The following is a 15,000-nucleotide window of genomic DNA, read 5'->3' as shown; positions in this document are numbered from 1 at the left end:
GTAACCAAAAAAATCACTTCACAGTGGCTATGCATGGAGTCATTCAATAATTGGAAACTCTTGCATTCTCAAAAATTCCAGTTTAAATCATTGGCACAAATTATCTCATTCATCCAAAATTTCTGAATTTTTTTTGTTTGTTTGTTTCACCTTTCAAGGTGGTCTGGACACTTAGACCAGGCAAAATGTTCATTTTCCATTTGACCGAATTGTTATTTCCATTCTCTCCTGCTCACAACAAGCTAATGTGACACTCTCTGATTAGCTTTTAAACTATGCAAACATGCAATGGCTTAGGTAGTTTTTGCAACTGGAATTATTGTATAATTATTCCAGTTGCAAAAACGACTGAATGAATCATTGGGCACATGGGTATTCATTAGTTTCAAAGATTGTACAATGAAAGACTGCAGAGTAGGCCCTCGAAAAACCCTAATGCTCTAGTGAAGGAACAACCTATGTCGTGTAAGACCAGTGCTTGTAAGTACTGATCCAGTTGTGGACAAAAAACCAGTCTGGTTTGACCATTAAGAATTCTTGCAAAAATAGTGATGATGAGTCTTTGCCATGAAGATATTGAGCTGCCACTGCAAAATCCAGCAAGCTGCTTCCAGATGGCATTTCTTTCTCTGCCTGAAATGTGTGGAAAAATCTTTGTAACTTTTGCTGGGGAGTCAAACACACCTCCCACAGGTTTCTGTGACCAGGGTTTAACCCTGGCCTAGACCCTGAGGTCTGAATCGAAACAAGATAAGGGAGTGTTCGGTGGTCTATACGTTGTACAGACAAAGAAAGACTTCATGTTAAATGAAAGACTTCCTGAGGTCATATGTGAGATGAGGTTCAGTCAATCTCATTCTGATTCCGAGGGTTTTTTCCCAGGTACTCTGATTTTCCTGTGGGAGGCGCAGTGGCCTCGTGGTTAGTGCACTCAACTCCGGATCAAAGTGGTCCAGGTTCGGGCCCTGGCCGGGGACATTGTGTTGTGTTCTTGGGAAAGACACTTTACTCTCACAGTGCCTCTCCACCCAGGGGCATAAATGGGTACCGGGGAATTTAATGCCGGCGGTAACCCTGCGATGAACTGGCATCCCATTAACGGGGAGTAGAAATACTCCTAGTTGCTTTATGCTACAGAAACCGAGATAAGCTCCGGCCTAATGGGCCACTGGGCTTGTAACCAGACTTTACCTTTTTACCTTACTCTGATCTTCCTCCCTCATCAAACTCAACTCTCAGGCAAGTACATCCGGCCATGGGCAGATACCGTTAATAGGAACTTGTGTATCTAATAGATAGTAATGCTGCGGCAAATTTCGTTGATAGTTCCAGACAACATTTATCATTGATAATTACAGCAAACTAAGGCTAGTTAGAAACTCTAGCTGATAAGCCACTGATGGTATTGTCATTAAAAATATAATAATGACAATATCATTTTTGTACATCCACTTCATTCATTTAAGATCCTACAGAATGTTAATTCTGTAATCTGTTTCTGTTTGTTATTTATTGCTCAGGCTACGAAAACTGGGTGGAGTTTACTTTTTTTACGAAATTGATGTCAGAGAGATCATACTAACCATTAAGTCGAAAGAGAACTCCCAAGATTCATCACCAATGGCTTGGCAATAGTAAATAAAGTATGTCTCACGGTCTCCAGCGTCCTCATCTTCTGTGAGATACAGAGAACCTAGAGAAGAGTTCACCACATGTACCCCGCTTGCGGGAGATAAATACATGTTCATGTGATCGGGACCTAAAAAATAATTATTTAATGATATACTGAATTAGCAAAACCACAGTGCACCCTGCACGGCTTATACTTCAATCTAACATTACCGTTCAGTTTACATGTAACACAACTTTGTGCAGTGAAAATTGTAGTTCAGCAGAGATCTTAACAAATCTCAATTCAAAGCTGGGTACAGTATAGCGCAACATAACCAAAAAAATTAACTATGTATTTAATGAGCATTTCTGTTGTTGTGGGATGGCGCAGTGGTGAGAGCACTCGCCTCCCACCAACGTGGCCCAGGTTCGATTCCTCGACTCGGCGTCATATGTGGGTTGAGTTTGTTCTCTACTCTGCACCGAGAGGTTTTCTCTGGGTACTCCGGTTTCCCCTCTCCTCAAAAAACCAACATTTGACTTGTTGTGTTAATTGTTAATTTCACTTTACAGTGTCCCCAATTAGTGCTCCAGTGCTAAATCTACTCGACACTTAAATAAAGTTCCTTTCCTTATAAAGTTCCTTTCATTATAACGAGATCGAATTTCAATGTAACAAAATCTTGATATAACGAACTAACGAACAAATTTCCACAGTCCCTTTGCACTTCGTTAATCAAGGTTTCACTGTAATGTGTAGAGCCTCCTTTATTTTGATTCCAAATTAAAAGCTTTCTTTAAAAACTTGTAAGAGTGAATGAATATTTAAAATTATTAATACGGTATTCACAATGTAACTGACTGACAATGTGACAGTTGGTTCCATCAAAGCATCTCTTCTAAAAAACTTATAATTTAGAACAGGTTTAGCTTACTGCTATCATGATCTTTTGGCACTTGAGTTTTACATGTACATGAAAAGGTGCTTTAAAAAAGTTCCAAAAAATTATCTTAAGCAAGTGTTCTGCCACTTTATTTAAGGTGAATCTGATAAACTAGAACCACAAGTGCTGGGCACATTAATGTCTGGATCTGATCTTGGGTGGCCCATATGATCTCCCTGGGTGAAAGAAAAAGCCATTATTTAAGATGTTTGACTAAGAATCCTCTGATTTGACTAAAAGAAACTGACCTGTTATAGAAAATCTAAAAGTGAAAGAGTTGCCATGCTGTTCTCTGGAAACTAGTTCAACTTGTAGTGGTGGTGACATGCCTTGTGGTGATGGACCTTCAAGATACCAAGAATTCCTAAAATGAAAAAAAAAATGCCCATTAGCTATAAGATAATACATTGAGCTGTGAGATAATGCAGGTTAGAGCATCAAACATCAAACTAGTGAATAGCAAGGGACTCCAAGCAAACCCAGCCAGGGAGATGGACAGGAAAAGTATTGCATTTCTTGATGTGCTCATGCACATTCCTTCAATAAGACAAGACATCTGCGTGCAGCTTGATGGGTAACTTTAAACGTTTAAACTAAAGTGATCTTCTCCTTGGCCTAATTGTCACCTGATCATGAAGGTGAAGCTTGCAGTGAATCCAGCTACTGATGCCAGATTGGTGGCAAAAAGGGGCAAATTATTCACAAAAGAATTCCCCCTCTGCCTGCCCACCATGTTTTGGGTTCTGAGTGTGGGGCTGGTGTCTTCCTTCAAGTCCAAGGTAACCAGAGGTTTTTCTCTCCTTGCTGCTTCGCGACTCATCTTTACAGCTTCACTGCTCTCTTGTGGGTCAAGAAAAACCTCTGGAACCAGGGTTTGACAAAAGCAATTTGCTTTGTAAACACCTTATCTCTCCACTTAGTTGTTTAAACACCTGTGCTAGCGTTTGCCATTGCAAGTCCATGACCATGATAGACATTGGCCCTGGCAGCCTTTGTGGCTTGTAATAGAGTCATAATTAACCTGTGCAATTTTAATAGTACATACGGTGCAATATTCTTGAATGGAACATAGCTTGGCCAGCCTCCATAAGCTCCATCTCTTTTCGCAGTTGAAATGTTCTCATGAGAAAATGGTTCTATTCCCAAATAATCTGTTGGGACTATCCATATACCAGCATCTTGTGAAATGACATTGCTTTCATTGTTATAAAATGTCCTTGAAGTGTGCTTGGTGAAGGAAAAATGTTAGACATAAGACTGTGTACATTCATAGAGAGTGAGGACAATGTGTGAGCCAGCGAGTCATGGCTGCGAGCCATGCAAGTCAACATGCGAGCCATGAGAGTCAACATGCAAGTCACACAGTTATTGAAAGTTAACCATTTTAAAATGGGTGCTTATACTTAAAAACTGTTTATCAGCACTATTTGAAATGGGTGTTAAGTAGACTTAAATGCAAAATTTGCATGGCTCTCATGACTTGTTACTACTTTTACTCAGGGCGCTTTCGTTTTGTCAGAACTGGCCGGCCATACACGTCAGTTTGCAAAAATGCAACAATTTGAAGGAACACTTGTATCATAATTCCTTGCATTCTTATACAGAGGTATATATCACCCTCGAAGTATGGGTGGCGTTGTAGAGGTAGTCCTTCCTAGTGCCCAGTCTGGCCAGTCAGTTCTGTCAAATAAAAAGCATCCTTATACTGTCAGATAGAATATATTTTCATCTCTAGAATGCTGCTTGGTGGTCTTTTGGTCACTGTGCATGTACATGTACATTCATAGAGAGTTAATTATAAACTCATTTTAAGAGTTAGGATTGTTTATTTATTGATATAGTTGGAATGTTAGTTATTAATTGATCATGTATATATCCATATACAATTTTATTTGTTTATTTATTTATTTCGCTTTTCTCAGCATATTAGCATGTATTTGCTAGGGGCCTAATCAGCCTCATCAATCCGAGTTGAAATAAAGCCCGGGGGGGGGGACATGCAGCCAGCCAGGGTATGTCTTTTGGGATTTTTGTCTTGAACAGGGTATCGAATTTATCATTTTTTGTCTTAATCAGGGTATCAAAAATCGGAATTCTGTCTTAAAATGTGTAGGAAAATCAGCGATATTTGTCTTAAACAGGGTCAGCGTATGAGAGGCCGTGCCGCACCTCCCCAACCTGGGATACATCAAGTACCCCCCCGGGAAATGAAGTTACTTACTTACTTACTTATGTACATGTACTGTATAACTTTGTTATTTTCAGACTTAATGGTATTATAGATGGTTTTCACGTGACGTCATCGCCGCCATGTTGGTTGACGAAAACAAAAGATCTCTCATTAGCGTCTTTTGTTTGTCCACCAGAAGTCGTACGTTTCTCTATTGTTATTGGTGTCTCTAAAGATTGGTTGAAGACATCCTATTGTTGGAAATATTAATTTTTTACATGTATATCTTATAAATTTTGAGTAACTGTGGGAAATCAAAAAATATTGGAAAAGAAGTGCAAGCTGTTCATCCTTTCATGTCCCTTAAGATTTACCTGTATAATGGCTCTTTTGGGGCACTTACTGACAGCTGAAAAAGGAAACGAAAGCCCTGACAGTGATATTGAGAGCGCAACAGCAGAGACCAGTACTAAAAACGCAGCGGGGATCTTCACATCACCCATGATATATACTGTACTGACCTGAAAAATAGAGTAAAACAGAAAAGATATGAAAATTTAATATGACAATGAAATGAATGTATATTTGAAGTGCAGGTTATAGACGAAAGAGTGATCTTCCCCTTTATCTCGACAAAATCAAGACACCAGAAAAATTTAAGAGAGAAATGAGCCTTGTGTCTATAAGATTGTCCAGATAAGATGAATTCAAACACTTTTACAAGTTTCTTCAACCCTTTGACGTCCAAACCGGCCTAAACCAGCCAGACTTTATGATTTTACTCGTCAATGGGGAACCCCATTGACACCATTGTCACCATTAACACTTTGACATCCAAACCGGCCAGACTTAGTATTTTAATTACTCTGTCTAACACCAGACGATTTTACTCGTCAATGGGGAACCCCTGGGAGTCAATGGGTTAACTGTACACAAAGGACACGAAAAAAGAGAGTGTTTTATCAAAGTGTCAATATATTGTAGTGGGTAAAGTACTGTAGAATAAATCCTGTTACATCAGCCAATCATAGCAGCTCAAGTGTACTATCTGAGACATAAATGTATCATAACGAATATTTATAATAATATTATCACTTAAATTATTATACTCACCAGGTAGGATGTCAACACCACAACAACAAAAGCACACACCAGAGCAAGAAAGATATCTGGTGGGACTTTGGTTCCAGTACGACTCATAACTGGCACAAACACATCAAACATACCAACTGCTATATATGAAAAAAACTGAAGAGGAATTACTGTAGCAACAAAGTGCATGAGCATCAATTTTCGGAGATTTTGCTTTTTCGAAAAGAAAGTCTCCCATATAAAAGTCCGCACTATTAATGGAAACATCACAAACAGAAGAGCTAAATGTGCTGATGCCAGGCGATAGTATGTTAAAATTGACAACACTGCAGTCCAAACCAGCAGAGAGGAATAAAAAGTTTGTGCTTCTCTGGCTGCAAGTAAGCTTGCTTTTCTTTCATACCCAAGATACCAATACGTTGGTTTTGCCTTTTCCGCAGCTTCTTCCTGCGGAAGAAATAGACATAACCACAACTTTGTTATGGACTATAATGACTATTTTGCAATTTTGTGTCATGCCCATTGAGAACCAAATGTGAAAGATATGTTCAATCTGGGAAGGGGAGGTATTCGCATATAAAGGGTGGGGATGCTCGTCGGAAATTTAAACCCCTAAAGGAGACCAATCTGGGCCAAAATCCAAAATTTACACGTACCGCTAAGCGAGAGGATGAGCATCCCCACCCCTTTCACATGTGAGCCCCCCCCACCCCCCCCTCTCTCCCAGGTTCAATGAGTCTCAATAATAGGCCTATTCAGCATAAAGAGAGATTAACGTTAGGTATAGTAAGAATAATTTATTAGTTTTAGCTTGTAACTTCCACTGCTTGCACTGACTGTATCCTAACTTGTACCCTGATACATTATACACACAAACAAAGATTATTGTCGTTATCCATGAAGACTGGAAAATCTAACCACCTTCAGATGTGATACCATACAATACAATACAATACAACACATACTTAATTGACCACTCCCCATAGGGGCTTTTCAGGGCCAATAAAACAAAATTAACAAAGTGACAGAACACAACAACAACTGTTAAGAATCCCAACTGGCCAGAGAAAAGCCAGTTGGTTATTTACAAGACAAAGTACAGCTGCGGAGTTGAACCAGGGACTACCAGGATCAAATTCAATGAGCAGATCTTGAACCTGGGATCTCCGGATCTCAAGGCAAGCGCCCTAACCACTGGGCCACACTGCCTCCCCCCCTCCTCACTTGGGTGAGGATATGAAATGAAATGTTGATAGAACCCACTGGGAATTCAGAAAAATTCAAGTCCCAGATGGGATTCAAACCTATGACCTTCTGTGATCTGGTTGGATGCTCCAACCACTGAGCTACTGGAGATTCTAACTCTATGGTCAGCAAGGGTGAAATGTGGGTCTTTGACTCGAGCTGCATCATGCAGCTACAGAGTCAAATAACGACTAACAGCATAGCTCATAACTGCATCATGCAGTAATCTTAAATTATATCTGAGACGCCGCCAACCATTACCACCCAAGTGGGCGAAAGTGAGAATGATATACACATATGATATACACATAATGTGGGTTCAAATCCCATCTGGGGCTTGGATTTTTCCGAGTTCCCAGTGGGTTCTATCAACATTTCATTTCATATGTGTATATCATTCTCTCATTCGCTCACTTTCTTTGCAGTTTTAATTTACAATGTTGTTGTGACAGCCAGGCCAGGACTTGCTGAAAGCAATTGGTTAGCGATAACCATGCAGAGTTAAATACCATGGAAATTTATAGGTTTTGATATTTCTTAACCAACAGTTAGCGCTAACCAGGCTTCAAACAACCGGCCCCAGCTTGTTAATGAGATGCTCTATACTGTACCTATACTGTGCTGACTGGTTAGTGCATGGTACTGAACTTTACAGTTACATGTACATCATGCATGAACATGCTAAACATATTTAGCAATGAAATACTCAGCATTAAAAAATAAAATTGAATGGTTGGCCTGATCCCGTTGGCACCCAACACCATACTGTACCCCCTCCCCCCGTCCTTTTGCCATTGGAAGGGTTTTGGTGTGCAATGAAAGTGGCGGTATGTTTAGGCTAAAACTATAAATTATCAACAAACCTTGGACTCTAGTAACCTCCTGGCGATAAAGTGGACAAGTCCAATGCCAAAAAGAGATGGAGCAGCATAGAGAGGAATAAGAAGGTACGGTCGACAATACCAAGAAAGTGAATGTCCAGCATATGTAACAACTAAAGATAGGGCAACTGGAAAGATCATGCCAACTACCCAAGATAATATCAAGATGAACAGGGACCCCAACAGATCAGTCAAGGCCATTGATCGCACAGCTACAAAATAAGAAATAATTCACACACATTTCTCAGAACATGTACATTACGTTGATCATCAATGCCACCAGAACAGTGAATTTACAAACTGTTGCAGCAACATGACTGTCATCTGAGAGCTACCAAATTGCTGCAAAATTAATTAATGTTAATGGCATCAAAAAGGCCTCAAAAACTTCAGCTGGGATAGGATTTCATCAATTCTGCATATTGTACACCAAAACTCAACACTCAAGGGGACTCCATTCACGCAAAAGTCTTTGTTTAATTTTTCTGTTCTTTAATTCTAATGCATCAATTCCTACATGTATGCTTCTATTTCTTTATGCATTCCATACCTAAATTTCTGCATATATTATAATACTTGCCACTCATGTTAATTTCTTTACATTTGATAATGATGACACGAAGTCATCAAAATGTCATGTTATTTTTATCGTTTATCTTTATCTTAAAATGTTTAACGAAATTGATTCTTATCAGGATTCAGATGAGGCCAATGTACATTGTAATATTTTTCTTTTAACGCTTTTAACCTTTTGTCTTCATTATGTAAGACCCTTCTGACAATCAGAAGTTTTGATCCACTTGTACACCATGTGTTTCTCAAAGTAGAACCTTTTGGCCTAAACACGTAAATTTTTGTAACAAGTCCTTTTTTAGCCTCATCAATATCACGTGTTTAAATAAAGTTTTTCAGTTTTTTTTCAGTTCAATACCACGCTGAATATCGATGCTGAATATGCCATTTCCCAACCTTCATGGGAAATATTTTTCCAATAATTTTCTCACCTTTGGTGGAATTTTCTTTCTTTGATGGAAATCCAGTGAACTTCTTGATAGTACAAAGAATAACCACTAAAGCTGTCAACATGTTTACAACAGCACCAATTCGTTCAGGGTAATGGATCATGAACAGACCCAGGTAGTCAAAAAACACCACATGGCCATGCCGGTACTCGCCGGGATTGGCCAGATACGGTGAATTCAGGATTCCTTTCACCAGTTCAAAAATGTTATCACCAGCACGCTGTATGGAACCTGGAGTCACTACTTCAGGTGTGTCATAATAAGTGTGATATACATATCCATTGGCAGTGTAAGCAAGATCCATTCCTTAACAAGAAAATGTGAAAAGTTCATGGCTAATAATATTACTTACAAGGATTAAGAGGCAACGGAACTATTTAATTAATCACTAGCTGTATATTTAATCAAAGATCTTAAGTATATAGATGAATGAAAAAAAATGTTGACTTTCAATAAGTGTTTTCAATAGTGTTATGTCAAAGCCACAATAGGGAGCTTATTAAAAATAAGCAAGGCCGATGACAACAGCTACCAGAATGCCATGCATAATATCTTTAATTAGCACAAACAATAGTTTTGCATGTCCTGCATATGCGTTTTACATTTTGAGACATTTCTTTCAGCAGGTACAAAACACAAGGCACAGGTCATTGTTTTTAATACCAATACAGAAAGTATCCTAAACATTCATAAAAGCTAACCTTAGGCCTAATAAGGCCTAAAGAAAAGTTTTTAGGCTTAAGGTTAACTTTTATGAATGTTTAGGATACTTTCTGTATTGGTAAAACAATGACCTGTGACCTGTCTTTTGTACCTGCTGCATTTCTTTGCTGTTCTCGTCTTGACAACGACGTGAAATGATCAAATTTGAGGTCACATGGAGGACGAGAGCACCTGACAATGAATTATTTTTCAATTTTCTCTCCAAAACAATATCCACACCGTTCTCACCAATTTAAATATTGGAATGTGGATGCACACTTGCCAAGCAACTTGGAGTAATCGTAAAATCATTACAGTAACGGGAAATAACATTTTAAGACAACATTCTCACAGCCGTTGTGGTTGCCCTTGCGTAAGGTCTCTAATACAATGTATCTCCGATTCGCCTCAAGTTTCTCTTATCTCCATAATTGCAATTAATTAGATGTACGCCCGATTTTGACATCCAACTTGAAATGTCCCTTTAAGTGAAGCCTTTGCTACCTATTTCCAATAGTAAGGTAAGGGTAAAGGTTAGCGTTAGTTTTAGGTTAAAGTAAATGTAGCTGTTTACCCTTACTTGAGGAGCAGTTAAAAAAAAGGTAAAGTCTTTTACGAGTCAAGTGGCCCAATATGCCGGAGCTTATCGCCGGTTTCCAAAGCAAGAAGCGACTAAGAGTATTTCTACTCCCCCCTCAACAAGATGCTAGTCCATCACAGGGCTACCCTCAGCATTAAATTCGCCGGTACCCATTTTATACACCTGGGTGGAGAGAGGCATCATGAGAGTAAAGTGTCTTGCCTAAGAACACAACACATGTCCCCCCGGAGTCAAGCGCTCTGGAGGAGCAGTATTTGGGAGAGACTTTGTCTATATTCCGAGACACAAGTGATGATGAAGTTGGGGATGAGTATTTGGGAGAGACTGTCTATATTCCGAGACACAAGTGATGATGAAGTTGGGGATGAGAGCAAGGGGACATTTTGTGATGCTTATTGAAATCTGTGTGCATCTGAAAACTTGCATTTCTGAACATATCCAAGTTTACAAACATGATGCAGGGGTGGCGCAGTGGTGAGAGCACTTGCTTCCCATCAATCTGGCTCGGGGTCATATATATATATATGTGGGTTGAGTTTGTTGGTTCTCTTCTCTGCACTGAGAGGTTTTTCTCTGGGTACTCCGGTTTTCCCCTCCACTCAAAAACGAGTATTAAACTTGATTTACGTTGATTGTTAATTTCCATTTACAGTGTCCCCAATTAGTACTTGAGCACTAGAACGACTAGACACTTCAATATGGTTCCTTCCCTTTCCTTTGCAACACTCATAGTAAACATTTTAATGAAATGCAGTACCACATAGAATAACACATAAGTTCCCTTTCAAGAATGGAGTAATTGATTTCTTGTAGTCAAACTCCTTTTACCACCTTTTAAAATAGCAAACAACTTTCCTTTTAAAACAGCCAATCATTTTTATCAGAAAATGACTCGAATGCATAATATTGTGAAGTATGTGTTTTGGTGTTAACCAGTTCCTTCTTAGCACTTACCTGGTAAATTTCCAAAGTCCCTATAGATTCTAAAGTCAGTGTCACTAGGAATGATTCCAGACTCAAAGATATCTTGCCCTAATGCCTGAGCATAAGGATATGGTGCTAACTCAGCATACATCATTATTAACCAGGGATGTTCGGGTCCTGCCTGGAATACTATTTCTCTTCCTCCTAAAATAAAAGTGAGCCCACTCTATCAACTAATTGTTTCAATAACTGCTTAAGTCATCAGCAACAGATGAACGTGAATGCTGAGGCCTTTAAGAATGGTACCTGGTAGGAGAACTGTCCAGTAGGGGGAAGGACTTAGTACAGACACAGGTAACCCCAGTGAGCAGCAGGATCTCCTGACTACTGCATAGCTCAAGTATCAAATTCATTCCGAGAACTAAATTAATAATGGGGTTTAGCTTCTAAAGAAGCTGTGTGGTACTGTAACAATGGGTGAGGGAAGGATTTGGTTGTATCAACTTAGATGACATTAAATTGACCAATTGGTACGAAGATAAGAGTCCGCCAGCTTTATAATCCCTGTGGTTGTCAATTTACCTTTCTAAATCTTTTACAAATGCAGCTGTTACAACCAAAGAGCTGTGAACTATATGATATTGCAGACTTGCCCCTACCTGAGGTCAAGCCTCACCAGGATGTCACGCGTGTCATTTAACCTTTGACCCCTAAAATGTTCCCAATCAATAAATAAAATCTATGAGTGGCCACTTCAGAAATCAAAGGGTGTCTCTGACTGAAATCATTTGCTTACATTGCATCTGTATTTGGCCTTCCTACTCCAAACTGAATAATATTCATTGAAAAATTTCTTCATTCTAATTGGCTAAGGGAAATGCAGTTTTCAGGCATAACAGTACAGAAAAGAGATAATTCATTATAAAAAGAGGTAACAAACCAAGCCTTCTGATTGGTCAAGGATCAAAGACATTCACAGATAGCCAATCAAATGCAAACCCTGGGTGGTGCACATTTTTGCGTGATTGCCAATCTCATGACTGAGGGAGAGAATAGCTCTGGGGAACCCTGAAACAAAGTGTCTTCTCGTTGGTTTTCATGAAGAACAATCAAAAGTGTCTCTCATTGGTGCATTCATGTTAGCATGAGGAGTGAGCAGGTGCCGTAAGGTTCCAATAGCCAAATTTTTGGGTACAAGAACTCTACGGTGCATGTTCTCCTGCAAAGAGTTTCCCAGAGCCTTGGGTCAAATCCGAAGTTCTGGTAAAAAAATGGCATGAATGCTTGATACCCATGTGTTGCCGCTGCTTAATTGTGATGTGCTACCTAGAAATGTTCCCATTCTTAAGTAATCTCATTTACTTTCTAAAGCACTTTAGAATATAGTGTAAACAAGTCCTTGTAAACTTTTTTCAAAGACTGCAAATTGCACTCTCCCTACACTAAAATTATGAAATTTTGTTGACCAAATTTACATGCACTTATTTAGTCCAAATTCACCTGTACAAATATTGAAAATTCCTTCCTTGACGTAGATTTATTCCAACCTCAAGTTTATTATTTTTCTCAACCTCTTTTACTATCACAACCACTGCCTGCTTCAGCTTTAGCAATTTTAAATTCCATTTGATACCAGAAAACTCAACTAAACAAGCCTCAAGTCCTCAAGCAGCAGATGTGATACCAGTATCTGCTACTTTACCAAATTCAACTCAAACTATCTTGGTATTTTTCCCATGTTTCTGACAAAACTGCCTATGAAAAGACGTTCTCTTCATAGCAGCACATACTAGTACATGAATTTTGTGGAATTAACCCATTCCCAAGAATTGGGGCACATCTTGACAGTCCAATCCTCAACACAAGAGGGGTATACCCCTTTGTGTCCATACCCACCACCCCCTCTTATTTGCATGCTTTAATCACCTGAACAGCGCAATTACCTGCTCCAGCAGCCTCTAGGTTAATAAACGCTCTCAGACTGTCAACCCATGGATGCTGAGTGATAAACCCGTGACTTGCTTGCAAAACATTCTCTTCTGCTCCATTGAAATTAAACACTACCCCATGTTCAAAGTGAAAACTCGACTTTTGAGCGAGACACCTAATGATCTCTAACATAACCGCACAACTGACAGCATCATCGTTTGCTCCTGGAGACGAAGGAACGCTGTCGAAGTGGCCATTCAATAGAAGTGCATTTTTTGGTGGGTGATTGTTCTTTGGCGATATCCTGACAAGAATATTTGTCACGTTGCGATACACGGTTGTATAATCCGATACAAAATCCAGACAAAAATGTCCTGATGGCCTTTGAATCTCAATTTCAAATACGACATCTTTTCTTGCGGACTCTCGGATTTTCTCCAGAGTTCCGCGGATGTAGTTCACAGCTTGAATTTCGTTTGCATAGCTACCAGCAGGTCGTTGTCCATACGATGTAATCTCTTCGAGGTGTTTCCTTGCTTTTTCTTCAATGAATTCGCTTGGTGAGCTTCCTGCAGAAGTCTTTGGCGAGGGGACAGAGCGTGATGCTAGAAAGCCGATGTACAAAGACGATAATAGGAAAAGCAAAGCAACAAAAAACATCCAAACTGACGATGGTTTGATCTTTGAATCTGAGCTAGCTGACACACAGTCGATGTGTTCTTTACCGCCTTGCAAAGGTAAAGGCGTAGTAGAGCCATTTGGACCTCTCTTCCTCAACTCGGCCATAATAACGCGTGGCAAGGAGCCTGGAAACTAACTGAGGTTGAATAGGTGACACTTGTATCTCAATCGGCACTTTTTCGGTTATGTCTTCTGTCCGCGGAGGCCGTCATGTCTTGCAACTGCCACTGGTAGGCTTGACCAATGATAAAACGACGATATGTAAATATTGGCACACGTGGATTACACGCGGATGGAAAAAAATTGGTCAAAGAGGTGACATGAGAATGTTATCTGTGAGTTAACCATATAAATATTTGGAAATTTAATCAATAAAAAGGACGTAAATACCCAATAACGACTCATGATCTGTACAAACAAGGAACAATAAGCCTCCGTGTATTCATCAGTCTATTTACCAGATTAAGAAATATCACCGAGATGTATTTGGTTGTCACTGTAAACGATATGTCTAATTCGCAGAAATTTTCAAGAATTTAAATGATAAGGACAGATGCCTCCTTAATTCGGATATCACATTGGAATCCAAGGGTGACTAGCTAAAACGCACTAATGCGCTAACCCGCTATACCAGTCTAGCGCTGCTAAAACCTTGCTTTGCAGAACTAAGTTCTCTCCAACTGGCAAGCTTGTATTTCTTTTCATAAAATGTGCAGAAGGAGGAGACTACCATAGCTACTATACTATTTCCTTTAACTTTCGGAGAACGTAGTCAAAACAACGGGACGGTGGAGGTCAATTAGACAATTTGTCCCACATACAAAAAGAACCGTCAAGATTATCCATTACAATATTTTAGACAATGTGCCTTGATCCTCAACCAGTTGAAGGGTATCCCCTTCTTTCTTTGCAATTAAACTTTGTCAGACCAATACCGGTATCCAAATTTCTAGCTTTCTTAAGAAACAAGACATTATTTCGACCTCTATCAACACTTTTGATAAAACCAAATCTTCCAATAGCGGTGTCCATGTGTAATGTTTGATGTGCAGGTGACGACTTGTCTTCAAAAGGCGCCCTGTCACGGTCACAGTAGTCATTTTGGTGTTTTTTGTGTCTGGTGGATCGCCCGAAAGTGAGGAAAGTGATAACGAAAATCTACATAATTCACTTGGTCATGGATGAGCTAGCCTTTGCG

At 39.5% G+C, this 15,000-nt stretch overlaps 1 protein-coding gene across 3 annotated transcripts in view; it reads right to left on the bottom strand.

Moving 5' to 3' along the window:
• The window catches only part of LOC138022929 (endoplasmic reticulum metallopeptidase 1-like), a 17,216-nt gene that overhangs the window by 1,367 nt on the left and 849 nt on the right, over nucleotides 1-15,000 (bottom strand). The window contains exons 2-11 of one of the 3 annotated variants that reach the window (XM_068869951.1): nucleotides 13,136-14,037; nucleotides 11,223-11,396; nucleotides 8,948-9,271; nucleotides 7,926-8,155; nucleotides 5,839-6,264; nucleotides 5,100-5,246; nucleotides 3,601-3,782; nucleotides 2,804-2,919; nucleotides 1,584-1,759; nucleotides 1-633 (exon numbers count right to left, since the gene is read on the bottom strand). The exon at nucleotides 1-633 is cut by the window's left edge and continues 1,367 nt beyond it. In XM_068869951.1, the coding sequence (XP_068726052.1) occupies nucleotides 457-633; nucleotides 1,584-1,759; nucleotides 2,804-2,919; nucleotides 3,601-3,782; nucleotides 5,100-5,246; nucleotides 5,839-6,264; nucleotides 7,926-8,155; nucleotides 8,948-9,271; nucleotides 11,223-11,396; nucleotides 13,136-13,907 (2,724 nt within the window). In that variant the 5' untranslated portion in view covers nucleotides 13,908-14,037 and the 3' untranslated portion in view covers nucleotides 1-456. Of the gene's footprint in view, nucleotides 634-1,583; nucleotides 1,760-2,803; nucleotides 2,920-3,600; nucleotides 3,783-5,099; nucleotides 5,247-5,838; nucleotides 6,265-7,925; nucleotides 8,156-8,947; nucleotides 9,272-11,222; nucleotides 11,397-13,118; nucleotides 14,038-15,000 lie in introns of those variants that run through there. The other 2 variants (XM_068869952.1, XM_068869953.1) reach the window with 2 other exon arrangements.

Source organism: Montipora capricornis, chromosome 11 (assembly GCF_036669925.1).
Source record: "Montipora capricornis isolate CH-2021 chromosome 11, ASM3666992v2, whole genome shotgun sequence".
NCBI lineage: Eukaryota > Metazoa > Cnidaria > Anthozoa > Scleractinia > Acroporidae > Montipora > Montipora capricornis.
The sequence above is the reverse complement of the archived record's forward strand: the minus strand, read 5'-3'. Positions and strand labels throughout refer to the sequence as shown.